General features: G+C 50.6%; 4 protein-coding genes across 13 annotated transcripts in view; 2 read left to right on the top strand and 2 right to left on the bottom strand.

Annotated features, from left to right (window-relative positions):
• Positions 1-5,433, top strand: part of LOC100601055 (ankyrin repeat and KH domain-containing protein 1) — a 141,987-nt gene extending 136,554 nt beyond the window's left edge. For all 8 annotated transcript variants that reach the window (XM_030828002.1, XM_030828062.1, XM_030828016.1 and 5 more), the window contains 2 exons: positions 4,763-4,933; positions 5,091-5,433. In XM_030828002.1, coding sequence (XP_030683862.1) covers positions 4,763-4,933; positions 5,091-5,094 — 175 coding nt within the window. In that variant the 3' untranslated portion in view covers positions 5,095-5,433. The remainder of the gene's footprint in view (positions 1-4,762; positions 4,934-5,090) is intronic.
• Positions 5,434-6,347: 914 nt separating this feature from the next.
• Positions 6,348-16,229, bottom strand: SRA1 (steroid receptor RNA activator 1). The gene is made up of 6 exons (XM_012504866.2): positions 14,202-16,229; positions 13,268-13,495; positions 12,987-13,112; positions 7,832-8,034; positions 6,927-7,035; positions 6,348-6,776 (listed from the first exon to the last, which is right to left on the bottom strand). The coding sequence occupies exons 2-6, from the start codon at positions 13,326-13,328 to the stop codon at positions 6,565-6,567; spliced, it is 711 nt and encodes a 236-aa protein (XP_012360320.1). The 5' UTR covers positions 13,329-13,495; positions 14,202-16,229; the 3' UTR covers positions 6,348-6,564.
• Positions 14,208-20,553, bottom strand: APBB3 (amyloid beta precursor protein binding family B member 3). Of its 3 annotated transcripts, none has more exons than XM_030828077.1 (13): positions 20,146-20,553; positions 19,699-19,862; positions 19,541-19,617; positions 18,610-18,670; positions 18,300-18,446; positions 18,047-18,174; positions 17,791-17,796; positions 17,534-17,669; positions 17,312-17,396; positions 16,957-17,040; positions 16,579-16,694; positions 16,253-16,444; positions 14,208-14,761 (listed from the first exon to the last, which is right to left on the bottom strand). In XM_030828077.1, the coding sequence occupies exons 1-13, from the start codon at positions 20,192-20,194 to the stop codon at positions 14,525-14,527; spliced, it is 1,482 nt and encodes a 493-aa protein (XP_030683937.1). In that variant the 5' UTR covers positions 20,195-20,553; the 3' UTR covers positions 14,208-14,524. The 3 variants fall into 3 exon arrangements, with proteins under 3 accessions (XP_030683937.1, XP_003266512.2, XP_030683949.1); XM_003266464.4 differs by having other exon boundaries at positions 17,534-17,648; XM_030828089.1 differs by lacking the exon at positions 17,791-17,796 and having other exon boundaries at positions 17,534-17,654; positions 20,146-20,527.
• SLC35A4 (solute carrier family 35 member A4) lies at positions 20,514-25,053 on the top strand. The gene is made up of 3 exons (XM_003266469.4): positions 20,514-20,807; positions 21,824-21,922; positions 22,516-25,053. The coding sequence occupies exon 3, from the start codon at positions 23,121-23,123 to the stop codon at positions 24,093-24,095; it is 975 nt and encodes a 324-aa protein (XP_003266517.1). The 5' UTR covers positions 20,514-20,807; positions 21,824-21,922; positions 22,516-23,120; the 3' UTR covers positions 24,096-25,053.
• The last annotated feature ends 901 nt before the right edge of the window (positions 25,054-25,954 follow it).

The raw sequence follows: 25,954 nt of genomic DNA, 5'->3' as shown, positions 1-25,954 counted from the left end.
CACAATGACCGTTCTTGAAAACCTTTGATACTTTTCTCCTGATTCTCCTATTTCCGACTCATCTTTCTCAGTCTCTTTCGGTGAATTCTTTTTCTCTACTACCTTTTAAATAAATAAATGTTGATGTGCCCAGGCTTCTACACTGTATCTTCTCCCCAGATGATCTCATCCCACATTTATTTATTTATAAATAGAGATAGGGTCTTGCTGTATTGCCCAGGTCTTGAGCTCCTGGGCTCAAGTGGTCCTCCCATCTCAGCCTCCCAAAATGCCAGAATTAACAGATGTGAGCTACCGATCCTAGCCCATCCCCACACTCTTGAATTTCACACCACCCACATTTGAGCCACTAACTCAGAGTTCTCCCCATGGCTTCATTATATCTAGCTTCCTACTGTGCTCCATCTGAACACATATTATTCATTCCCTCATATAAGATATGCTGCTCTTCTTGTTTTCCCTATCATATTAGTTGGTGCTACTAGCCACCAAGACTCTCAAGCCAAAAGACTGAAAATTATCCTAGTTTACACTTTCCCTCACCCCACTCTTAATCAGTCACTTTATTCTTCCTCTGTGTATCTGAATCTCATCTACTTCTCTCCATCCTCACAGCCATCGCCCGTTTGCCCACCTGGTTTCACTAGGCTGGACTCTACCCTCAAATCTCACCATCCTCTACCCTATTCTCCCATTCCCCCTGTCAGACACTTCCTCACCTTGCATAAAAGGTTAGTTACCATAAATGATTCACTACAATCTGTTCCCAAACTTTACCCTCCAGCACTGCTAAGACACTTCATTTTGGCATGCACCATTTTGTAAGACACTCAAAATCCTTTTCGGGACAATAAAATATACATACCCTTGCTACCCGAAGTGTGTTTCTGAGGCCCTGAAGCGTTTGCATTACTGTATTAAAAATTCACAATTGCAGCCAGGCCCGGTGGCTCATGCCTGTAACTCCAGCACTTTGGGAGGCCAAGGCAGGCAGATGACTGGAGATCAGGAGTTCGAGACCAGCTTGGCCAACATAGTGAAACCTGGTCTCTGCTAAAAATACAAAAAATTAGCCAGGTGCAGTGGTGTGTGCCTATAATTCCAGCTACTCAGGAGGCTGAGGCAGGAGAATCGCTTGAACCCAGGAGGCAGAGGTTGCAGTGAGCTGAGATCATGCCACTGCACTCTAGCCTGGGTGACAGAGCAAGACTCCATTAAAAAAAAAAAAAAAAAATCAACCAGGTGTGGTGGCTTACGCCTGTAATCCTAGCACTTTGGGAGGCCGAGGCAGGCAGATCACCTGAGGTTGGGAGTTCAAGACCAGCCTGACCAACATGGAGAAACTCTGTCTCTACTAAAAATACAAAATTAGCTGGGTGTGGTGGTACATGCCTGTAATCCCAACTATTCAGGAGGCTGAGGCGGGAGAATTGCTTAAACCTGGGAATCGGAGGTTGCGGTGAGCCAAGATCATGCCGTTACACTCCAGCCTGGGTGACAAGAGCAAAACTCCATCTCAAAAAAAAAAAAAAAAAAAAAAAATCCACAATTAGCTGGGCCTGGTGGCTCATGCCTGTAATCCCAACACTTTGGGAGGCCAAGGTGGGAGGATCACTTGAGCGCACAAGTTTGAGACCAGCCTGGGCAACATAGTGAGACCCCGCCTTTACAAAAAATTTAAAAATTAGCCAGGTACAGTGGTATGCACCTGTGGTCCTAGCTATTCAGGACACTGAAGTGGGAGGGTCACCTGAGCCCAGGAGGTTGAGGCTGCAGTGAGCCATGATTGTACCACTACACTCCAGCTTGGGTGACAGACCCTGTGTCAAAAAAAAAAAAAAAAAATCCAAAATCTCACCCAGACCAATACTGTATCAGAATTCTCATTTTAACAATATCTCCAGATGATTTATATGCACATTAAAGTTTGAGAAGCTGGCCAAGTGTGGTGGCTCACACTTACAGTACCAGCACTTTGGGAGGCCGAGGCAGGTAGGTTACTTGAGCTCAGGAGTCCGAGACCAGCCTGGGCAACATGGTGAAACCTTGTCTCTACAAAAAATACAAAAGTTAGCCCGGTGTGGTGGTGGGCGCCTGTGGTCCCAGCTACTCAGGAGGCTGAGGTGGGAGGATGGCCTGAGCCCAGGAGGCAGAGTTTGCAGTGAGCTGAGATTACACCATTGCATTCCAGCCTAAGCGGCAGAGCAAAACCCTATCTCAGAAAATAAATAGTTTGAGAAGCAATCTTTTTTTAAATGAGTGAAGAAATCAGACCTAAGGAGAAATCTGATGAAGCCAGAGCTGAGTTAATATTGATAAATGGATGCAGTCAGGTGGTCTATACTTAATTTTTGGTGAGGGGAAGGGACAGTGGAGGCAGTATTGATTTTGAGGAAGCCAAACAGGACAGCCGGATGAATTCAAGATTTCCAGTGTATATACATCTTCACCAATCCCACCACCTCGCTCCAGCCTGTCATATCACTGTGTCTACATAAAAAAAAAAAAAAACATCTCCAAGGCCAAACTCTCTGACCTTTCTTTCCTGCTAAAGACCAAGCCCTCCTCACTAGCCCCCTGCCCTTCCTTAGTTAACTGGCAAAGAGATCAAAGGGCAGGCCTTCTGACTGGTGATGCCTCAGCTGTAGCCCCCAAGCTTGACTCATCCTTTTATTAGTCCAGGTACCACTTCTTCAGAAAGATGACCAGCCCTCCCTTACCTTCCCCTTCCTGCTGTGCCCCAGGCCATCAAGGCATGTTTCACCCCGTACTGTTTTTGTTTGAGACAGGGTCTCGCTGTGTCACCCAGGCTGGAGTGCACTCGTGCAATCTCCACTCACTGCAACCTCCACCTCCTGGGTTCAACCTATCCTTCCACCTCAGCTTCCCGAGTAGCTGGGTCTACAGGCGCATGCTGCCACTCCCGGCTAATTTTTGTATTTTTAGTAGAGACTAGGTTTCATCATGTTGCCCAGGCTGGTCTCAGGCTCCTGGGCTCAAGCTGTTCACCCGCCTTAGCCTCCCAAAGTGCTGGGATTACAGGCCGTGAGCCACCGCATCCGGCCTTGTACTGTTACTGTTTATGGGAGGCAGTACACAGCTGGGCTTAAGGGCACAGTCCTGGAATCAGATGCAGTCAGATTTGAATCCCAGCTTCCCTTCCTGCAAGATGTGTGACTTAAGCTAATCATAGTGCTTTACTATCCAAAAGTTGGCGAGGAATGGGTGAACTAATACAGGATAAAAACGCTTGCCCTAATTCACCTGCCCCCAGCTCCCAGCTATAAACAGTAAATAGCTGAGCTGCTGCAGCACTCAGGCAGGTTGGCCAGCGCTGGGCCAGCAGGAACTGGAAGCCGGTGCGGGGCCTGGGGCTTTGGACGCATTTCCAGCTTTCTCTGAACCGGGCTGGCTTCCTAGCAGATAGGGCGGGACCGTCGGGTTGAGTGACGGCCGGTGGCCCGCCCTGGGCGTGACGTTGTTCTAGTGTTGTTGCCAGCAGCTGCACGTGGTCGGCTGAGTCCGCCTCAGACTCAGAGCTGCGCTCCTCGACCTCAACGCCAGGCGGTTACTTTGCTGCTCCTCGCGCTCGCTATGTCAACGTCCACTAGCTGCCCGATTCCCGGGGGCCGGGACCAGCTGCCCGACTGCTACAGCACCACGCCGGGGGGCACGCTATACGCCACTACCCCGGGAGGTCAGCGTGCCGGGCAGGGGTCCGCAGGCTGCGGACATATTAGCGCGTGCGTGTTGTTGCGGGGCGGGGGTAGGGGAGGGACAGGCCTAAGACTTGTCCGCAGGCCCCTCTACAGGTTGTAGCTTTGGGGGAGAATGTTTGGAGCGGAAGCTCAGTTCCCAAAAACTAGGTGATGCAACAAGGCCATGAGCCTAGCTTCCGGGTGTTTGGGCTGTAATCCTTCACTGTGGCCTGGGTTCTTGGCGCCTTACACACGCTCCTTACCCCTCGCGACTTTGCTTCCTAGGAATAGGGGTCAGGGCCCCCTACGGAGCGTGACCTCAGCCGGAAGCAGCGGGTCTTGAGAAGTGGAGTAGCTAGAACAGTTGGGGCAGTTGCTCCGTTTATGTGCTACTGGCTGGCGTCTGTTTGGTTGGGCGAGCAGCCTGGGATCACGAGCTGCTGGGCTCCCGACCCAGGGATTCCTGCCACGCGGAAGCGGAGGGGAGGAACAGGGCAGGGCCCTTTGAGGACATTATGGCGGGCCAAGTTCCTCTGAGCTAGTGTGAACCTTATAGGACCTGGGAGGGGTCAGGATTAGAACAGTACGTTTCCCCTCCTTGCAGGAGATAGCCCAGGTGACAGCACTGGGTGGAACCCTTCACAACTGCTATTTCACTTCTTGAACCACCTGAGGCTGTTAGTCTAGGTCTCACCTTCACTGGTGAGACCAAAGCAAGGAGGTTTCAGAGTGGTAGAGGAGCAGCATGAAGTACGTGAACCCAAAGTTTGGTGTTCCTCTTAGAGCCAAGATCTGAAGCTCTCCCAAACATAAAGCCCCTGCCTATACCAGCTGGGATGCCCCCCTTGCTTTATACCCACATCTTGGTTAGGTCTGGAAGATTTTAAGCACTGTGAAGGCTTGTCTGCTGAGAACCTAGCTGGGCTTCAGAGCAGATGTCCTTTGATATACAGGGAAATTCGACACTACCCTCACCTCCAGGCCCCAAAAGGCCTGAGTCTGGGACCCCAGTCACCTCGGTACCCAAGCTCCTGACTCTTACCTCAGTCCCAACCCCTTGACAGGCACCAGGATCATCTACGACCGAAAGTTCCTGCTGGAGTGCAAGAACTCACCCATTGCCCGGACACCCCCCTGCTGCCTCCCTCAGATTCCCGGGGTCACAACTCCTCCAACAGCCCCTCTCTCCAAGCTGGAGGAGCTGAAGGAGCAGGAAACAGAGGAAGAGATACCCGGTAAGGAAAGCAGGAATTAAGAATTGTCCCGGCCTTTGAGTTCAAATGCCACTGTGACACAGTGTGGGGGTTCAGTTCCAAGAGGGGTTTCTGCACTGATGCTGAGCCTGCAGATCCTCAGACCAGCAACCTGTCTTCCTGCCTTTTCTCTCTCCAGATGATGCACAATTTGAAATGGACATCTAATCCAGTGCAGATGACCCAGCATGTGGAGTTACAGAGGGATCCCTCATGCCACTGCTGCCACCACCTCTTCCTGGGGCATCCAAAGGCCAGCTGGCCTCATTTAATCTGGAAGGGAGTGACTTGTTAGTTCCAGGCCTCCTTTAGTTCTGAGGCAGCTAGACCAGGGATAGGAGTGGGCAACCTGCCAAGCCCTTAACTCTACTTCCTCTTCAGTCTGTGGTACTCCTCCTAACCCTAAACCCTCTATGCTCAGGGGCTGGAACTGGGGAATGGAGTAAGTCACCTTCTGGCTGCTTAGTAAACATTCAAAGAAATGCCTTGGCTCCAGTGTTCTCCTCAATGCTGATTTTCTCATCTCAGCCACACAGCTGAGGGTCCTGGCACGCCTGGTTAAGCTCGGAGGCCTCAGATCCATTCCCAGCTCCCACCAGGCCCACTTCCAGCAGCAATTAGAACCTGAGGCACGCTACGGTGGCAGGTTACATGAGCCTCCAAACCATAAACAGCAATAGCTTGGCCACTGCCAAGGGCTGTTCCTGTCTTTCCAGGAAGCAGCCTTCCTGGAACCAGGCCCCGCCAGCAGCCCCTCCCCTATCCATTCCAAAGCAGGACTCTTGGAAAACAGGTGCTGTCCCAACCTATAGCCATCCCCAGTCTCTCCCCATGCCTTTTCTGCTTCCCACTTCTAAGTACCAGTTCCTCTATTCCAACACCAAAAACCTTGTACCCTTCTCACAGCATGATAATCCACCAAGTACCTCTCTCAAAGGGTTACAGGAGACCTTAGAGTTCACACTGAAACCCAAAATGAGGCAGCAGCTTGTTTGGCAAGTCAGAGTTACAATCCCAAATCTCAGTAATCTGGTCTTTTTCTCCTTCGATTTACACTGCAAAAACCCCACTCAATGTGGTTCTAATCTCTGTAACACCTGTATCTCAAGGGTGATACAGTGCAAATAGGACTGTCTTTCCTTTTGTTGAGGGAAAAGTCTCCCCGTTCTATTTGAGTCTGTTCTCATGCTGAAATGAAACCATCCAAACACAGAGCTGCTCCACCCAGCACAGGATGTGCTTTCAGTCTAATTTGGGAAAAAGAGGTAGGCAGTAGTCTGACTATACCCAACAGATCCCTTCCTGATGAATGGAGAAGGGAGAACAGAGGTTTGCAGATGCACAGGGAGCAGGGCAGTCGAGGACACCACAGGGGACTAGCTTGGCACAGGAAGAGTTCATCTCTCCTACCCAAGGCCCATCACAGAGATGTTTTTATTGAAATGCAATGTTATGAGTAACACATGAACTCCCTCTGGCCCAGGTGGGACTTCTTCCCTCATAGGTGGGTCAGGCCCAGTGGGACAGTCTTGGTGGTGGTAAGAAGGGAGCCAAGTGAGAGAAGGCCTCCAAGGCATAGGAGATGGTGTCCGGTGAGTCTGGGGAACCGAGGATTATGGAGCCTGCTGGAAGCCTGGTATGGTCTGGTTCTTCTCAGCTGTGGCTGCAGATTTCTCTTCATTGGCTGCCTCCTCTGAAAACAGACTCCTCTTTTCCGCAATTAATCTTTTAACTCCTACCATCCACTGACTGACCTCAGTCACATGGTCAACCATGAGGGAGCGGTGGATGTCATCTGCTGCATCCCACCGGTGGCTTGAAAGCTCTGAAGAGAGACGGGGGTTGAGCAAGCAGCCTGTGGTACAAGAGCTTCCATGCCTCCCCTCCCAGTCAATCAAAATCTCAGCACCTACTCCAGCACAGCCAACCACAGCAGGACAAGGGATTTAGGCTATACCAAAGAACCCACCCATACCTTGCACCAGTAGAGCCATTCTCTTCTTTACAGGTATTGACAACTTTCCTCCAGCCCACTGTTCCTGCAGCAGTGCCAGGCGTCGGCTGATGTCATCACATACCTGCTTCTAAGAGACAGAAGCGCCCCTCCAATTCAGTGCTGCCAGCCCAATGAGGGGAGGAGAGGGGGAAGACAGCACCACATAGGAAGCACCTGCTTTCTCTGGTCCACACTTTAGAGTTCTGGTTCTTTACCCAAAGATTAGAGGCCCCACTGAGAACCTGATGAAACCTTCCTTTCCCTGCTGTCTTCTGACACTGCCTGATGTTTCATTGAAAAGTAGAGGTCATTAAACAGGAATTCTCTCACTTTCCAACCACCAGTCTTCCTAACCCACCTCCTCCTATGACTAGAATTTTAAAATTTCAGGGGCTTCTCAGACTCTCAGAAGCTCATCCTGTAGCGTTACTTCACAAAAAGAAAACTAAGTGCCAAAGAGGTGAAATTACCATGCTACTTTCCCTTTCTTTTAAGACATTCTTCAGATCTCTTTTTCTAAGAACTAAGAAAACACTATAGCTAGAAGAGGATTCTTTCTCCCTAACTGGGCACAATATAAATTTCCTGAGAATAAAATCAGCAGCTTCTGCTCTGAATGGCATGGAGGTACAGAAAATCAGGTTGTTCACTAATAGGAGCTGAATTCAACTGTTGTTCCTACAGCATCTTCTACTGATTGGTCTTCAAAAGTCTTGTTAATGCTCCTGAAATCCTGTGTTCATTTCTCTGGGAAGGCCTTAGCAGATTCTGAAGGAGTCCATAACTCTCAAAGGATTAAGAACTTTAAGTCTATCTCTGGGAACCATTCCTGCATTTGGCTGTGGATGGGAGCCCTCTCTAACCTCTGATGTGCCAGGGCTTACCCTTATGTGGCCACGGCAGTCTTCCAATGCCTGTTCCAAAGGTCTCAGCACATCCTCCATCACAGCCTCAGACTCGACTGGGAAACTTGTGGGCTGCACACCAGAGGCAGGACCACTCCCCACAGGTGGGGACCTGGGAGCCTTACTTGAAGGAGGTGGAGGCCCCATTGGGGGAGGCCCAGGAGAAGTCTCTGATGCGGGGACTGAAAAGGTACAGCAAGATCAAGCAACATGGCTTAAATGGGTAAGAAGCTTAACTCTAAATTCACCCCTTCTAAGAAGGGCTACTCTCTGAGACAACTTATTCATTTAAAAATACACATTTATGAAGTCCCCACTCTACGGCAGACAATATGCTAGGCACTAAAGATTAGAAAAGTAAACCAGGTGGCCGGGTGTGGTGGCTCATGCCTGTAATCCCAGCACTTTGGGAGGCTGAGGCGGGCAGATCACCTGAGGTCAGGAGTTCAAGACCAGCCTGGCCAACATGGCAAAACCCCGTCTCTACTAAAAATACAAAAATTCGCCGGGCATGGTGGCGCATGCCTGTAATCCCAGCTACTCAGGAGGCTGAGGCAGGAGAATCGCTTGAACCCAGGAGGCAGAGGTTGTGGTGAGCTGAGATGGTGCCATTGCACTCCAGCCTGGGCAACAAGAGTAAAACTCTGTCTCAAAAAAAAAAAAAAAAAGAAAAGTAAACCAGGCCTGGGCACAGTGGCTCACGCCTGTAATACTAACACTTTGAGAGGCCAAGGTAGGAGGATCACCTGAGCTCAGGAGTTCAAAACCAGCCTGGGCAATATAGTGAGACCTCATCTCTACAAAAAAATTTAAAAGTTAGTCAAGTGTGGTGGCACACACCTATAGTCCTGGCTACTCAGGAGGAAGTAAACCAGACAGATTAAGTTCCTGACCTCAGAGAGCTTAATTCTAGAGGGAGGGAAAAAAACACAAAATTACTAAATTATTTTACATGCTACCAAGAAATAAAATGGTTTATGCAATAAAGAGAAATGGGAGAACCTATCTAGACTAAGTGTTCAAGGAAGGCCTTCTGAGGTACATTTAAGTTTATCTGAGCTCACTTGCTATGTGACTTTCAGCAAGTTACTTTCAACCAGAGCTTAGGTTCCTCTTCTGTAAAATGGGGATGTATATAAAGCCACTTATTTCACAAGGTTGCAATGAAGATTAGGAATACAGGTACAGGCTGAGTGTGGTGACACATGCCTCTAATCCCAGCACACTGGGAGGCTGAGGTAGGAGGATCGCTTGAGCCCAGGAGTTTGAGAGCAGCCTGAGCAGCATACTAAGACCCTCTTTAAAGACAACAAAAACAAAAAACAGCTGCTAGACTAGTATGTAGCAAAAAGTACAAACTGAGCTGTTTTTATTAAATTGAGAACTAATGGATGAGATAGATGCAGCTATGAAGAGTTGAAGGAATATGTACTAGGTAGAGGTGAGAGCAGTGCCCAAGAAGCAGGAAAACTTTTGATTTGTTCAAGAGACAGTAATGAGGCCTGTATGGCTAAAAATTATTATCACTGAAGAAAGTAGTATGAGCGATCATTACAGAGGTAAGCAGAGGGTCCAGACCCTGCGGGGCTTTGTAAGAGTTTGGCCTTGAGTCAATGGTACTGGGAAGCCACTGCAGGTTTATAAAAGCAAGGGGTGATGTGACCAGACTTATTTTTAAACATGTATGCTCTGTGAAAAACTGATGAAAACAGGTCAACAGTGGTGGCAGGAACACCAGTTGAGAGGTTGAGTAGTTCAGGAAAGAGATAATTCTGGCATGGACTAGGGTAAAAGAGTAGATAAGGGGAATGGAGTAGTCTGAGATTTACTTAGGAGGAAGTAGCAACAGGAGTGGATTGGGAGTGAGGAAGAGAAAAGTCAAGGTGACTCTTAGTTTCTGACTTTAGTAATGGGAACCACTAACAGAAAGAAGACTGGAAAACAAAAGTCAAAAGTTTACTTTAGGTACCAACATCCACAAGGATGATTAATTCATCTAATAATTTGGTGTTTCAGTTGACCTCTTCACCTCCAGTGATCATTTTTTCCCACCCTACATCAGCTTCTCATCCCCCTGCCTTGTTCACAACACTATCACCTCCAAAATCTGATCACCCCCTTACCCCTTCCAGCTTAGCTACTTTGATTTCAATGTACATTAACATCACCCCCTTATAAATATTTTTACCTCCTTTATCTCCTCCCATTGTCCCACTTTCCTGGTTAAACCCAACTTGCTTGCACTTGGGAGGGAAAACAGAGCCATACTGATACTTTAACTTCATGGCCACAGATTTTAAAAGGTACCAAACACTGCCTGGACATTTTGGCTCATTTTTTCCACTCTTCAGAACTTCTCTTCCTTTCCCTGCTATCTTCTTCTGACACTGCCTAATGTTTCATTGAAAAGTAGAAGTCATTAAACAGAACTCTCTCATCTTCCCACCACCAGTCCTGCTAACCCACCTGCATCTGTGGCCACTTTTCTTCCTCTTGTAATAGATGAAAAGGTTCCTGCTCCTATCAAAAGCCATCTTTCCAGCTGTACTCTGCATCCTAGCCTCTCTTGTCTTCTCTAGACTTACCTACTGTAACTATCTTCTCTTGCATCATCAGTTCCCCCTCTCTACTGAATCATCCCATTAGTGTACAAACATGGTCTAGTATATTATTATCAAAACATTCCCTTACTTCACGTTCCATTTTCAGATACTGTCCCATTTCTTATCTCCGCAGCAGAATTTGAGTGAGCTCTTTATAGTCACTCTCTCTACTTTTCACATTCTCTCCTCAGCCCATTCCAGCTGTTTCTGTTCTCACTACTGCAGAGACTGCTCTTGTTATGATCATGAGTAACTGCTATGTTTGTCAAATCTACTGGTTCCTTGTCGCTTTTTTTATTGAGATGGAGTCCCAGGTTGGAATGCAATGGTGCGATCTCAGCTCACTGCAGGCTCCACCTCCCAGGTTCAAATGATTCTCCTGCCTCAGCTTCCCGAGTAGCTGGGATTTCAGGTGCCTGCCACTACACCTGGCTATTTTTTGTATTTTTAGTAGAGACGGGGTTTTACCACGTTGGCCAGGCTGGTCTTGAACTCCTGACCTCGTGATCCACCCGTCTCGGCCTCCAAAGTGCTGGGATTACAGGCGTGAGCCACTGCGCCTGGCCCCTTGTCTCTATCTTGATGTCTCAGCAGCATTCATCACTATTGATTCATGTCTTTACACTCTCCTATTTTATTTTGGTTTTGGTTTTGTCACGGAATCTCACTCTGTCGCCCAGGCTGGAGTGCAGTGGTGCGATGTCGGCTCACTGCAACCTCTGCCTCCCAGGTTCAAGCGATTCTCCTGTCTCACCCTCCCAAGTAGCTGGTATTACAGGCCCAGCTAATTTTTGTATTTTTAGTAGAGACAGCATTTTGCCATGTTGGCCAGGCTGGTCTTGAGCTTCTGATCTCAGGTGATCTGCCCACCTTGGCCTCCCGAAGTGCTGGGATTACAGGCGTGACTCACTGCGCCTGGCCTCTCCTATTTTCTTCTTTGGCCATTTCCCAATCTCCTTTGCTGATTCCCTCTCAACCCTGAAATGCTAGAGTGCCCTATGGCTCTGTCCCTGGCCTTATTCAAGCCCATGACATCAAATACCATCCTTGTAATGGTGACTTATTTCTCTAATTCTGGCCTAGAACTTTCCCCAAAAGTAACAGCCTAAACTTCACATGGCCCCCCAAAAAAACTCCTCCTCCCCAAAACCACTATCCCCCAGTCTTCCTATATCAAGCAAAAAAATTTAGTTATATGGATTCTTCCTAATGTACTCATTCCTACTGACCTTCTCCATCTCATATCCATCCAACTCCTACCACCCTGACTCCCACCCTTATGCAAATCATTAAATCTTGCCTATATTACCATAATAGCTGTAATTTGTCTTTCCACTCCCCTAAAATCTTGTTTTCACACAGCAGACACAGTGATCTTTCCAAAATGTAAATCAGTCCCTGGTTCTCAAGCTAGGAAGATAGTGCCCACAGGACAAATGTCTGGAAACACTTTTGGCTATCACAACTGGGTGGATGCTACTGACATCTATTGGGTAGAAGTCAGAGTTGCTGATAAACATAAGACACAGGAAAGTCCCTCACAAAGAAATTTTCTGGCCACAACCTATCAATACTGCTGAGTTTAAGAAACCAAGCCTTGTATCATTCTTCTACAGCAAAAAGGGTGTGGGGAATGGAGGGCCACTGAAAGAACCAAACCTGAGCCCCTTTATGGGGGCAATGGCACAGCCCATTTAATGGCTTGGAAAATTCTCAGGGGGAAAGGTGGCTGTCCTCTACTTTAAACTTTTCAATGGCTTCCAACTTTATGTAGACTAAAATACAAATTCCTTATCCTGCTTTACAAAGCCCACTATGCTGTAGCCAGCCACTCTATATTTCATCAGTCTCTGAATTGGCCAAACTTAATTCCTTTTGCAGCTGTTTCTTTTGCTTGGAATGCTTTTGTACATGATCTTTGTGTGGCTTAAATGTCAGCCCCTCAGACACCTCGTTACCCAGTCATATTACATCACCGCTTATTTTTCTGCAGCCCCCTCACCACTATTTCATCTTTCAGCCCATCTCCAATGCTGCCAACGTGGACTCCCTGAAAGCACAGATCTTTTTTCTTTCTCACTGCTGTCTAGTTGGCCCTCAAACAGTGCCTGACTTATAGTAAGTGCTCAGTAAATAATAGTGATTAGATGAATGAAAAACTGTGAAGTCTGATGATTATCATATACGTAAGTGAAGACAGAATGGACAAATCAATATGCCACTATAAGGTTCTGGGAAGAGGTATAGGTTAACAAAGAAAAATAACTTGAGAATTAAAACTATGTTAAAAGCCACGGGTCTGGATAAGATCACCTAGGATGAAAAAATAGTCTTTTAAAATCAATATACCATTTATTAACCTGAGCAGCAGAGAAGGGGCTCGGAAAAGCACCTGCCCTGAGACCCTTACTGGAGCCCCAAAACCTCTCTCCTTAAGGAGCCCTCGGGGTAGAGAAAGAAGCCTTCCAGATAGGCTTATTTCTTACACTCCCCATTCTCCGTCGGCCTCCGAGCACAGGGGCCCCACGCACCTCTGGGGGATCCATCCTGGGGTGCGGCGACCCTCTTGGTAAGCAGCGAGCGCCTGGGTCCGCCGGCCTGGGTCTGCAGCCCGTATGAGAACTGCGGCGGGTCGTTCCAGCCGCGCTCCTTGTTGCCTGCGGAGGCGAGGGATGTGTGAAGCGAGTCCGGAACTCCACTGTTAGCTTATATTGGGGCTGGGGGAGACAGAGGGTCCATACTCCGCGCCGCAACCGCCCCCAGCCTAGGCCGGGGCGACGACCTAGTGCCCTAGCCCGCCGGCTCCGCTCACCCGGCTTCACGTACAGCTCCGCCATCTCCACTTCCGCTTGGCCAGCGGGGCAACGCGTCATTTCCGGGGCGGCCGCTCACGCGGGCCAGTTGAGACGCGTCCAGGGCCAGGCAGGTTGCCGGAAGCTCTGGAGAATGGATGTTCATTCACAACCGTCGGGAGCCGCTGTGGGGACCCTGCGGCAACTCCCTAAGACTCGAAGACTCCATCTAATGAACCATCAGGGCCCTGGTCACAAGGCACCAAAGGAGGTTGTTGTCCAGGAGCCAGCGCTCTAGGAGGCCTCATCCTCTCAGGAGCAAGTTCAAAGAAGCCCCTGCCCCACATATGCCCCACTGTGATCTAGCCAGGTTGACTTCTACAGCCTCCTCTTGCATTGCCCTGCACAATCTCCACATTCACGTCTGGTAGCCTCACTAACTAGTACTCATCTTCCTTCAGTTCTCAGCTGTCAGTTCTTCGGGAGGCCTTCTGGAATGTCTCAGGCCAGGTTAAGTGTCTCACTTGAGCTCCCACAACCCTACAACCCTCTGAGATTTCGTAGGTATATTACATCACATCTTCTGTCTTATTTGACTCTTGTTCATTTCCAGGTTAAGTGTCTCACTTGAGCTCCCACAACCCTACAACCCTCTGAGATTTCGTAGGTATATTACATCACATCTTCTGTCTTATTTGACTCTTGTTCATTTCCCTGTCGGACAGTCTCAGAAGGTGGGACCTTGACTATTTTATTACATTCCCAGTGCCCAGCTTAGTGCCTGGCACAGGGAACTCCTTAGAAAATATGTTTGTTGAATGAATGAAGTCAGATCTTCATCACACCCATGCTGTCATGTGACTACAGAGCCACCAACATCAAGCACAGACACAAAAACACTCATCTCACACAGGCTGTTAGCCCCCAGCCCTGTCCCAGGCCCAATATACTCACATCCAGTGAGGTCACTGAGGGATTTTTATTTGCACTGATTTTGCTATAAAGTGTTACTGAGGTAGAGCCAACTGTCCAGGGTTGGACAGGGGCAAGGAACACAAGGACCCAAGGAAAGGGGAGCCAGGGTCCTACGTTGTGGTGCAGTGCCTCCTAGTCATCCGTATAAATAATAAATTGGGCAATAAATAGACGGTGGACAAGGATCAGAGGGACAGGCAGAGAAGGCTTCAAAGGGTGACAGGCTATAGGCCTTGAGGAATAAAACGGTATAGAGTTAGGCATGGACCCAGAGCCTCCTTCCCCAGCCTTCCCAGAAAAGTTTAGGGCATATGGAGCAGAGAGGGTTTCAGCCGGAAGGCATCAAGAAAAGAGAAGACACCCCGCTTTCGAGGGGTTGCCCCTGCACCACCAACCCCTCCTTTGAGCAGGGGGAGGGGCAGGGGACCTCCTGGGGAATCCATGGAGCTGGTCCGCTTGAGCCGCAGGCGGGCACGGGCCTGGGCACCCCAGGCCTTGCCTCGAGCTGCAGAGGCCACAAGACACTTCTGGTACTGAACCTAGGGAGAAGGGGAATGTGAGGATCCAGCTACTTTCTGCCTCTAGACTCCCTGAAAGCTTCTGCAGGACAGGGAACTGGCCAAAGCTTCTGTCTGATAACAAGGTTGGTAGTCGGCCACATGTGGAGTTTCTAGAGCATTCCCAGGTAGCTCAATAACAAAATCATAAAACATGTATCAGACACTTAAGGAGGGTGGGCTGGACACGGCTAAGTGCTTTGTATAATTCAGTTATTTATGAGGGGTTATTATCCCTGTTCTGCAAATGAGGAAATTGAGATTCAGAGAGTATATGACTTGCCCAAGGTCACACAGCCAGAGAAAGGCAGAAATGGCATTCAAACCTAGTTCTCTCTGATTGCAGAGCCTAAACTCTTAATTACATGTACCACTATGTTGCCTCTTTTCCATCTCTCACTGGTGGGGACTAGTCCCTGGCAAAGCGGATTCCCTAGTCAAGGGTAAGGGTGTACAACTCAAACCCCAGCCCCAATGCAACTTTTCCCAGTCATCTCATCTGAACAGCTCAAAGGTGTCCTAATTGGCCTTCCTACCTGCTATTATGTCCTCCAAATCTTTTACCCATACTATAGCTTAAGTGGTCATCCTAATCCGTAACCCTGACTTCACTGTCGGGCTTCAATGCTTCCTAGTGCCTCCAGATAAACTCATCACCCTGACCTATGAGGTCCCCCAAACCTGGCTTCTGTCATTCTCTCTGATCTCATCTGTCATTGCATCACCCTTGCATGCCAGATACACTAGATTCTTTCAGATACTCTCATCCACTAATATCTCTCACCTTCACAGCTAAGGTTCCCTGTGCTTGGTACACCTGCCCCACTCCCCTTCACCTGGCTAACTTCCCTCTTGGGCTGTCGGTTTTCTATCACCTCTTACAGGTAGCCTTCCTGACCCCTAAAGGGGCCACCTCTTCCATCAACCAGTCGTGTACAACTTATTTCTGGTCTATCTTGGCTCTATCCTAAGTGTTTTGTGAAGGCAAGGGCTGGGCCGTCCACGGCACTAAATTCTCAGGGTCAACTATGGTGCCTGGGACCCCGTAGGCACCCTTATTTGTTGAATGAATGAGCAAACTGAACTAACAAAGTGTAAGCAACCCACACTCAAATGCCCACAGATGCCAGAAAATAAACCTAAATGAGACAAACAGGAACAATGCCAACTCTTTAGGGCACAGCTTCTGCACAACTCTGGCTGCATGCTGACATTTACACGTGTGAACTGAGTGCCAGAGCTCTTGATATTTTAAGAAAAACAAGAATAGCGATTATTATGTGAAATGTCCTGGCCTTTAAATATTGGCAACTAATTAAAACTTACTAAAAACAACATGAGGGCCAAAACATTAATGAACCAGAATCAGCCCAGGTTTGTGATCTCTGAAGAGGCTGCTGACCCGGATCCCCAGTAAACAGTGGAGAGCAGCTGCAGGGCAATCCCACCCACCCATTCCCACCCATGACTCACCATACAGGCAGCCTGCACAGCTTCGGAGAGTCGCCCTGCATGGGGCTGGCACCAGAAGGCTGTGCACCGGAAGCTCTGACGGCCCAGGTCAGCGATGAGGCCAAAGGTATGTGGGTCGCGGCCAACACCAATAAATGTCACAAGGCGCACAGGGCACTGCCACAATGGCTCCTCCTCTATACTGGCCTCTGCCTGCCCACACCAGGCCTAGTCACTAGAGGGCCAAGCATGGGCCAGACCCACTTAACTTTTCCAACAGCAAGCAGTGACCCCTCAGCATCCCTGCTCACCCCTCCAAAGCCCCCAACTTCACCCTCTTCTGGTACCTGAACGGGGTGTGCAGTCATGAGAGAGTCAGACACACTGAGCATGGTGGGGACCCAGGCATTCCGGTCCCCCCTGGCGGTGAGGGTACCAATGGCCTCGTTCAGCACATCCATGCCTGGGGGAACATGCCCAGCGTGTCTCCCAGTTGTAAAAGAAAGAGTCTGCAGGGAGTGTCTAGCCCCCTCTCACTGATTTGGGATTCAGAGATAGGGAATACGATAGCTGGGGCAAGGCTTAGAATTCTGAGTTGGGAAGGCTGGTAGATCCCAGGCCATAACAAGGCCATGGGAGGACTCGAGAAATGATAATGGGCCCCACCTCACTCACCTTCCCCTTGCCTCACACAGCCCACCATATGCAGCCCCCTCAGTCCTCACCCATGGCTTTGGTGACTGGCAGTGTCCCCATGTACAGTGCCTCATACTTCTGAGCAGCTTGGCTTACCGCATCCAGCAGCTCCACTGAAATATACACACCAAGCTGGCCTGGCAGCTCTTTCAATTACCCTTTTCCCCACCCTTCTGACTGGGCCAGGACTCAGGTCAGAGCTGGTGCTGGTAGAAGAAAAGACTCATAGATGCTCCTCCAACTCGTGGCTTGGGATCCCTGAGACCAGACACCTCAGAAATTTATCCACAGAAGTATTAAATAAACAGAAACCGCCCCCCGCCCCGCCCACAAAGCAGCACCAAAGCAGCCCAATGCAGCAATGCAGGTCTCCCCTCCCCATACCTTGCCGTGGCAGGTCTTCAGGGGAGATGGGATCTGGGGAGCAGCAAGAGGCATCAGCACTGACCCCTACTCGCTCTGACAAGATCTAAAACACAGTGAAGCCAGCATGAGCCACAGGGAGAGAGGGGAATTAGGGTAAAAGGGCCAATACCGCCCCAACCACCTTGGAAGCTTCAGACCCAACCCCTTACCCACATTCCCTGCCCCACCCCTGACACTTACCTGGGCACAAAGCCCATGTAGGGCACTGGCAATGGCCTTGGCAGGGACATCACAGCGAAACACATGGCACTTGAGCATACAGCTATCTTTGTCACTTGCCACAAAAGCGAAGTCCCTAGCAGGGGCAGAGATGGGGCTGGGGTAGAGGCTGGTTAGAGGCAGGAGCCTGCAGGAGGCTGGAAAGTCAGGCTAGGGATATAGCAGGGATGGAGTAGGGAGGTCAGGGATGGGGCTCAGGATACCTGGTTTTCACTCACCTGTCACTGTTCCGGAAGCATGTGGGAGCACAGAAGGGAATCAGCCCAGCCTCTCGGACTCTCCCCCATCTGTCCCTGCTGAGCTGGGCCCACCCTCCCCAACCAGGGCTGGACCAGGCAGGGGAAGCAATCCTGGGTCCATATCAGAGGATCTGTGTCCAGGGGTTCAAGTACTGGGGATCAGCATCGGTGGGGATCACAGCCTGCAGCAGGGAGGGAGAAGTAGCTCTCGCTTGGGGGATGTAGGCATCCTCACCGGCCCTTGGAGCTCCCCACACCCCACACACGGATGTGCACCAGAGGCTGGCAGTGGATCAGACTGTGGTCCAGGGGATTCACTAGGCTCATGGCATCCTTCTTCAGGATCATCAGCATGTTCTGGCCCTGCCAAGGACAGAGGTCAGCCCAGAGCTCAGATAAAGGTCATTGCCATGAGAAATAGGCAATTCAGGGACAGCTACCTCTGCTGGGCCCTGGGCCCAACCCATTGAAGGACCCAGCTAACTCACCTCACCCCAGGCACCATCTGGAGGCTGGCTCCGGCTGCAGGTCTGGGCCAGCTGCTGGATACAGTTATTGACTGCAATACTGCTCTTCCCCGGTGCCAGGTCCTCTTCAGGTACCTCTACCCAGCCCAGAGAGCGGACTGCAAAGCACTGACAGGTTGGGGGAAGGGACAGGAATTAATAAGGATGGAGTAGGGTGGCAGGTGCCACAATACATACTCCCTGTCTTCACCCTCGATCACCTCTGCTCAGTCCAATCCCACCCTTGTCTTTCCCTTGGGACCTCCCAATGCCCTCAGGCCCAAGTCATTACCTTAACCCCTGGCTCCATGCTCTGGATGTAGGATTCCTCACCATACCAGGACACAGAGTTACTGAAAGAGAGCAGAGCTGTTAAGAGGACCACATTTCCTACAGTAGGGACACTGGTGAGGCCTAGACAACTTGATAAGCACAGGATGAGGGGCAAGACCCAGAATATAGCACCAGAAATATAAAACCAGAGCAGGTAGAGCCCAGGACATATTAACGTAACATAAAGTGTGACTTAGAATTTGAGGGAAAATTCAGGACACAGGACCCAGACACAGAACACACAATACAAGTCACAAGGCTAGGTGCAGTGGTGGCTCACGCCTGTAATCCCAACACTTTGGGAGGCTGAGATGGGTGGATCACGAGGTCAGGATATCGAGACCATCCTGGCCAACATGGTGAAACCCCATCTCTACTAAAAATACAAACATTAGCCGGGCATGGTGACGTGTGCCTGTAGTTCCAGCTACTCAGGAGGCTGAGGCAGGAGAATCACTTGAACCTGGGAGGCGGAGGTTGCAGTGAGCCAAGATCGTGCCACTGCACTCCAGCCTGGGTGACAGAGTGAGACTCCATCTCGAAAAATAAAAAACAAAAGTCACAAAATGGAACAGGGTCCAAAATGTGGACCAGAACCCCAAAGTGGGACAAAAGATCTTAGAACAGAACTTAGTGGCCAAGGTCTAGGACATGATAGGTTAGGAGGACCGAGAATATGAAAAACATGTAGCTACAAACAAGAGCTTAGAACAAGGGATAAAACTCAAAATACTGATAGTTAAGAACTTGGGACAGAGCCAAGAACATATCAGAACCCAAAACATGTGACAGAATCCAGAACCTGGGCTGGAAAGCAGACCATGGGTCCAGCTGCGTTTTTGAACACCATGGAACCCCAAGCCTTTCATTTCGCCTGGGCCACCCGTTACCTCCGGTCCAGTGAACTCTCCAGGCTGGAGAAGGATCTCCCTTTGGGGGGCCGCAGTCCCCAAATCCCCTCCGTTCCCTGTAGAGTGGGAGTTAGTCAATGTAACAGCAGACCTAGGTCCACACACGGGCTCAGACCTCCTCCTCACACTCCACCTACCGTGCCTGGGTCCTCTGCATCTCCTAGTTCCCAGGTTGGGCGCTGCCACTGGGTGCTACCGCTGGGTACATGCCAGTAGTAAGTACCTGCAGCATCGTGGATCTTCCTCCAGCCAGGAGGCAGGCCAGCCTCCCCCTCCAGACTGTGGTCCCCCCACAAGTCATCTACAGCAACACCGGATTAGAGAGGAGGGAGCATATGATTTGTGAGTTCAGAATAACATGCTGTCATAAACCCCTCTCCATCCCCAAAATGGGTCAGTTCTTAGGCTGAAGACCCAAGCTCCTCAATCTTGAAGACATCACATGTAAAGATCGGGTTCATTCGCCCCCTGGTCCCTATACAGAGAGGTATCCCCCACCCTGTCTTTGAGCCCCAGAGTAGCCTTTCGGATTCCCTCGTCCTCCCTCAGCTCCTGGTCTTCCCACCGGGCCCCTCCGTGCACACCATCGCAGTTGACCAGAATGATAGCCAGCATGTAATCCTTGCCCAGCATAACCCCGGCTGCTCCCCGCCAGCCTCTGCCGGCCCGCACTCTCAGCCCAGCGCGACCTCTGGAGCTACTGCGCCTGCAAGCCCAGCCTCTCTGCGCCGCAGGCTGCCCGGCCAGCTGGCGCCGCACAAATACGGGGTGGCACACGGGGCGGGACACGGGCCGGTCCCGGGGGAGGGCCTGAGCCGCACAGCCCGCCCAGGGGTGGTACGTGTAAACGGGCGTCTGGATCCCCGAATGGGTGCGTGTTTCCGTGTGTGGGTCCGGGGGAGGCCCACGAACGCCAGCGAAACCGCTGACACCACCGCGCAACTATGAACTCATCAGGCGCCCGAAGACCGACACGCCGAACATGCGCCGCGCGCACTCGCGCACGAGTGAGATCATCGCGCCCGGGTCGTGAGTGCGCTCACACGCAGCCTGAGACTCGACGGGAGGGGGTCACGTGGAAGTATCTGGGAGAGGCGGACTTGGCCACTAGGAAAGTGCCTCTCCCTTTCCAAAAATGCTCCGGAAGTGCCTTCGCCCTCAGTAAAGATGGCCGGGGCAGTCGGCATGAGGGAGGCGGGGATGCGCCTGCGCAACAAGTTCGGCGGGGAAGATGGCGGATGACAAGGTGAGTGGCTGTGGGGGTGATCTGCAGCCGGGCGTGGTCTTCACTCTCCTTGACCTTTTTAGTTCCGGGGAGAAGCGACTCTGGAGCGGGTCAGGAGTGAGGATGTCCCTTGTTTCTTCTGAGGCTCCTATCAACTGCCTCAACAGTGTGGAGTGGTGTGGGGAGAGCATTCGGCGAGGCGGGAGGAGCCGTGGATCCCCCAGATGTCCCCTCCTGGGAACCATCACGAACCCCAGTTACTAGCACAGACTCAAAAACATTCACCCTTAAACACTCCTTACTTTACTCCATTCCCTCGCTCCCGAAATTTTCTTCCCAGTGACACGATGTTTCCATTCACACGGACACTCACACCACCCTCATTCAAACACTCCCTTGCATACACTCTGAATTTCATACTTATATGCGATCAAAATCACTCAGTCCATTTACTTACACACTTGCCGACAGTCTTTTTTGTCATCCTCACTCACATCCAGTCACTCGCATTCAGTTTGGGATGGCCTTGGGAAGAAAGAGGTAAAGCCCATCCAGGAACAAAGACAATAAAATAGTCCAGGAAACTGCCTCGGTCCATTACTCACCATTGGTGTAGAAGCTCAGCATTACCCACACATTTACTAAATGTCAGGCACTAGAACGTAGTAGCCAAGACAGACTGGTCACGACTTTCAAGGAGCTCATAATGGAGTCAGTAGTGCTTTCCTGATGGACCTAATTAAAGATCCCTAGCTGTCCCTCCTGCCTTTCCTACATACTGCTTGCTATATAAAATTGTTGTCGAGGTTGATGTAAGTTACTGGTTCAGATCCCATCTGTCAGTCCCTTCCTGGCCCTCATTTGAATTCTGTGCTTTTCAATGCTTTTCTTCCTTTGCCACTGCCATCTCAGGAAGCTTTTATAGGAAAAGGTCTTTCTGGCTCACCCCATCCCCTCCCAATTCCCAGCTTCTGATGGAATTGAGCAAGGGGTGGGGCTTAGTCAGACTGCTGGAGCCAGCCTCTCGCTTGTCCTAGGATTCTCTGCCTAAGCTTAAGGACCTGGCATTTCTCAAGAACCAGCTGGAACGCCTGCAGCGGCGTGTAGAAGACGAAGTCAGCAGTGGAGTGGACCAGGTAAGGACTGTCCCACCCCACCCCTGCCTTAGGCTTTATTGCCCAACATGCTCTTGAGAGTGTTAAATGGATGGTAGAGATTTATTCAGCAAATGATTATTGAGGGCCTATTCTCAGTCACCCTAAGGACAATTTTTCTGAATGGCACATGAACTAATAAGTAGTGGTTAAGTAGGTGAAGAGGGGAGGAAAGAACATTCCAGGCAGAACAGCATATGTAAAGGCCTTGTGGTAGGGAGTAGCATTATAAACATGAGGGGTGAAAGGAGGTAGGTCCATTTGGCTACAATAGTTGGGCAGCATGCTAGGAAATGAGGCTGGAGAAACCGGCAGGGCTAGGGGCATCTCTGACCTTGTGTGGCAGTGGAGTTCTATGGTTGGAGCTTTCTGACCCCGGGGTTCTGAGATTGTGTGTTCAGAAGTGCTAGGTTCTTTTTCTGGCCCCAGAACCCTGGGAAAAATCTGGAGAAAATACCAAGGTTGTCCAAGGTGAGGAGGAGCTGGTGGTGGAATGCCCTAATCCCAGCTTGAGTAGCCCCTGGACAGAGTCAGGGAAGAGCCTAGCTAAGTTTCCTTCTGCATTTTTCTCGCAGGATGGCTCACTGTTGTCCTCCCCGTTCCTCAAGGGATTCCTGGCTGGCTATGTGGTGGCCAAACTGAGGGCATCAGCAGTATTGGGCTTTGCTGTGGGCACCTGCACTGGCATCTATGCGGCTCAGGCATATGCTGTGCCCAACGTGGAGAAGACATTAAGGGACTATTTGCAGTCACTACGCAAAGGGCCCGACTAGCTCTAGGTGCCATGGAAGAGGCAGGATGAGCAGCTCGGCATTCAGGTGGAGACACTTTATCTGGATTCCCCAGCTGTCATCCATTTGCTATCTCCAGCTTTCCTGCCACCTTCATCCTGGCCTCCCTTCCTGCAGATTGTGGACAGTAGTTCCTCAGCCTGCACCCTGGATTCCTTCTTCCCCTTCCTAACTCCATGGGACTAGCCCCAAGACTGTGGCTTCAAGGACCACCAGCCCCTTACTCTTCAAGCCCTGACTGTGGAGTTGGTAGATGCCTCTGATCCTCAGTATTCTCTCTGGCGGTGTTCCACAGCTCCTCCTTCCTGGGAGCTGGCTCCATAACTTGATTTTCCCCAAACGTGTTGCAATCCCTGCTGCCCCTTAGCCACCCAGGGTCTTGTGTGGGTATGAGTGTAGAGGATGGGGGTATGCCAGGCCTGGGCCGTCCCGGGCAGGCTCGCTGGACCCTGATGCTACTCCTATCCACTGCCATGTATGGTGCCCATGCCCCATTGCTGGCACTGTGCCATGTGGACGGCCGAGTGCCCTTCCGGCCCTCCTCAGCCGTGCTGCTGACTGAGCTGACCAAGCTACTGTTATGCACCTTCTCCCTTCTGGTAGGCTGGCAAGCATGGCCCCAGGGGGCCCCACCCTGGCGCCAGGCTGCTCCCTTTGCACTATCAGCCCTGCTCTATGGCGCTAACAACAACCTGGTGATCTATCTTCAGCGTTACATGGACCCCAGCACCTACCAGGTGCTGAGTAATCTCAAGATTGGAAGCACAGCTGTGCTCTACTGCCTCTGCCTCCGGCACCGCCTCTCTGTGCGTCAGGGGTTAGCGCTGCTGCTGCTGATGGCTGCGGGGGCCTGCTATGCAGCAGGCGGCCTTCAAGTTCCCGGGAACACCCTTCCCAGTCCCCCTCCAGCAGCTGCTGCCAGCCCCATGCCCCTGCATATCACTCCGCTAGGCCTGCTGCTCCTCATCCTGTACTGCCTCATCTCAGGCTTGTCTTCAGTGTACACAGAGCTGCTCATGAAGCGACAGCGGCTGCCCCTGGCACTTCAGAACCTCTTCCTCTACACTTTTGGTGTGCTCCTGAATCTAGGTCTGCATGCTGGCGGCGGCCCCGGCCCAGGCCTTCTGGAAGGTTTCTCAGGATGGGCAGCACTCGTGGTGCTGAGCCAGGCACTAAATGGACTGCTCATGTCCGCTGTCTTGAAGCATGGCAGCAGCATCACACGCCTCTTTGTGGTGTCCTGCTCACTGGTGGTCAACGCCGTGCTCTCAGCAGTCCTGCTACGGCTGCAGCTCACAGCCGCCTTCTTCCTGGCCACATTGCTCATTGGCCTGGCCATGCGCCTGTACTATGGCAGCCGCTAGTCCCTGACAACTTCCACCCTGATTCCAGACTCTGTAGATTGGGCGCCACCACCAGATCCTCCTCCCAGGCTTTCCTCCCCCTCCCATCAGCAGCCCTGTAACAAGTGCCTTGTGAGAAAAGCTGGAGAAGTGAGGGCAGCCAGGTTATTCTCTGGAGATCGGTGGATGAAGGGTTACCCCTAGGAGATTTGAAAAGTGGATTTGGTTAAGGAAATGCTTACCATCCCCCACCCCCAACCAAGTTCTTCCAGACTGAAGAATTAAGGTAACATCAATACCTAGGCCTGAGAAATGACCCCATCCTTGTTGGGCAGCTCCCTGCCTTGTCCTGCATGAACAGAGTTGATGAAAGTGGGGTGTGGGCAACAAGTGGCTTTCCTTGCCTACTTTAGTCACCCAGCAGAGCCACTGGAGCTGGCTAGTCCAGCCCAGCCATGGTGCATGACTCTTCCATAAGGGATCCTCACCCTTCCACTTTCATGCAAGAAGGCCCAGTTGCCACAGATTATACAACCATTACCCCAGCCACTCTGACAGTCTCCCCCAGTTCCAGCAATGCCTAGAGACATGCTCCCTGCGCTTTCTACAGTGCTGCTCCCCACACCTAGCCTTTGTTCTGGAAACCCCAGAGAGGGCTGGCTGGGCTTGACTCATCTCAGGGAATGTAGCCCCTGGGCCCTGGCTTAAGCTGACACTGCTGACCTCTCTGTTCACCCTGAGGGCCATCTTGAAGCCTGCTACCCACTCTGAGGCTCCTAGGAGGTACCATGCTTCCCACTCTGGGGCCTGCCCCTGCCTAGCAGTCTCCCAGCTCCCAACAGCCTGGGGAAGCTCTGCACAGAGTGACCTGAGACCAGGTACAGGAAACCTGTAGCTCAATCAGTGTCTCTAACTGCATAAGCAATACGGTCTTAATAAAGTCTTCTAGGCTGTAGGGTGGTTCCTACAACCACAGCCATGATTGTCTTGTGTCTTCTGTCTGCACAACTACCCTCAAACAATTTTGTTCCTCTGGGGTCCTGAGTATCTTAATTCTGGGGTAACTTTCAGACTAAGAAAAAATTGTTTTCTCCAAGCTGTTGCCAGTGGCATTATTTCCTGTGAGAGTTCCATGGAACTGAGACATTTCCCTGTCACAGAGCTTTTGAAATTTCCCTGGAGCACAAAACTTGGGCCCAGGGGAATGCGGAGGGAGTCTGGAACAGCAGGTGCTGGGCCGAGCAGGACAAACTAGACTCTAGGCCAGAAAACTCTTAAGAAAGCCGATGTGGTTTTGGTTTTCATTTCCTCTGGTTCCCTTTCAGTTTCTGCCTGTCGTCTGTCTTAAAATCATGGCCAGGGGAATGTCAGGCCCTGATTCTATGATAGAATATGTGGTAAGCTTCTAAAAAAAACAAAGGCGGGGGGTGGGGTGGCCCTAGGCCTATCTCAGACCTATTAAAGCAGAATCAGGGAGTAGTGTTTGGGAATCTTTTTTTTCTTTCTCTTAAGCTCCCTAGGTGGTTCTGATGCACACAGAAGCTTGTAAGCCACTACTGTGTAGTGTAGAACTATGGACAGACTTGGATTTGAATTCTGGATCTTCCACTTAGCTGACTGTTCTTGGGCAGTTATTTAACCTCTCCTAGCTTTAGTTGCCTTATCCCTGAAATAAGGATCAAATGGTACCTACTATATGTGGTAGCTGGAGAGGCTAAATAAAATAATATTAGGCACTTAGTAAGGACTGGAACAATGAGACATGGTTTGTGTTATTAATTATCCATAATAAGGATCAGCTTGGTTTTGTCTCACCTTTCTCTCCCTTCTAGGACCCTCCAGAATAAGGAGACAGGAAACTTCCTCTAAAGGGTTCCTGA

This window comes from Nomascus leucogenys, chromosome 2, assembly GCF_006542625.1.
Source record: "Nomascus leucogenys isolate Asia chromosome 2, Asia_NLE_v1, whole genome shotgun sequence".
NCBI lineage: Eukaryota > Metazoa > Chordata > Mammalia > Primates > Hylobatidae > Nomascus > Nomascus leucogenys.
The sequence above is the reverse complement of the archived record's forward strand: the minus strand, read 5'-3'. Positions and strand labels throughout refer to the sequence as shown.

Coding starts and splice junctions, on each gene's coding strand:
- SRA1 (XM_012504866.2), bottom strand. CDS start 13,328: ATGACGCGTTGCCCCGCTGGCCAAGCGGAAGTGGAGATGGCGGAGCTG. Junction 8,035..12,986: donor CCAGGATGGATCCCCCAGAG/GTGCGTGGGGCC, acceptor GTACCTTTTCAG/TCCCCGCATCAGAGACTTCT. Junction 7,036..7,831: donor ACTGCCGTGGCCACATAAGG/GTAAGCCCTGGC, acceptor TCTGTCTCTTAG/AAGCAGGTATGTGATGACAT.
- SLC35A4 (XM_003266469.4), top strand. CDS start 23,121: ATGAGTGTAGAGGATGGGGGTATGCCAGGCCTGGGCCGTCCCGGGCAG.
- APBB3 (XM_030828077.1), bottom strand. CDS start 20,194: ATGCTGGGCAAGGATTACATGCTGGCTATCATTCTGGTCAACTGCGAT. Junction 17,041..17,311: donor TGAAGACCTGCCACGGCAAG/GTATGGGGAGGG, acceptor TGTATATTTCAG/TGGAGCTGCTGGATGCGGTA. Junction 16,695..16,956: donor GCCAGTCACCAAAGCCATGG/GTGAGGACTGAG, acceptor ATGTTCCCCCAG/GCATGGATGTGCTGAACGAG.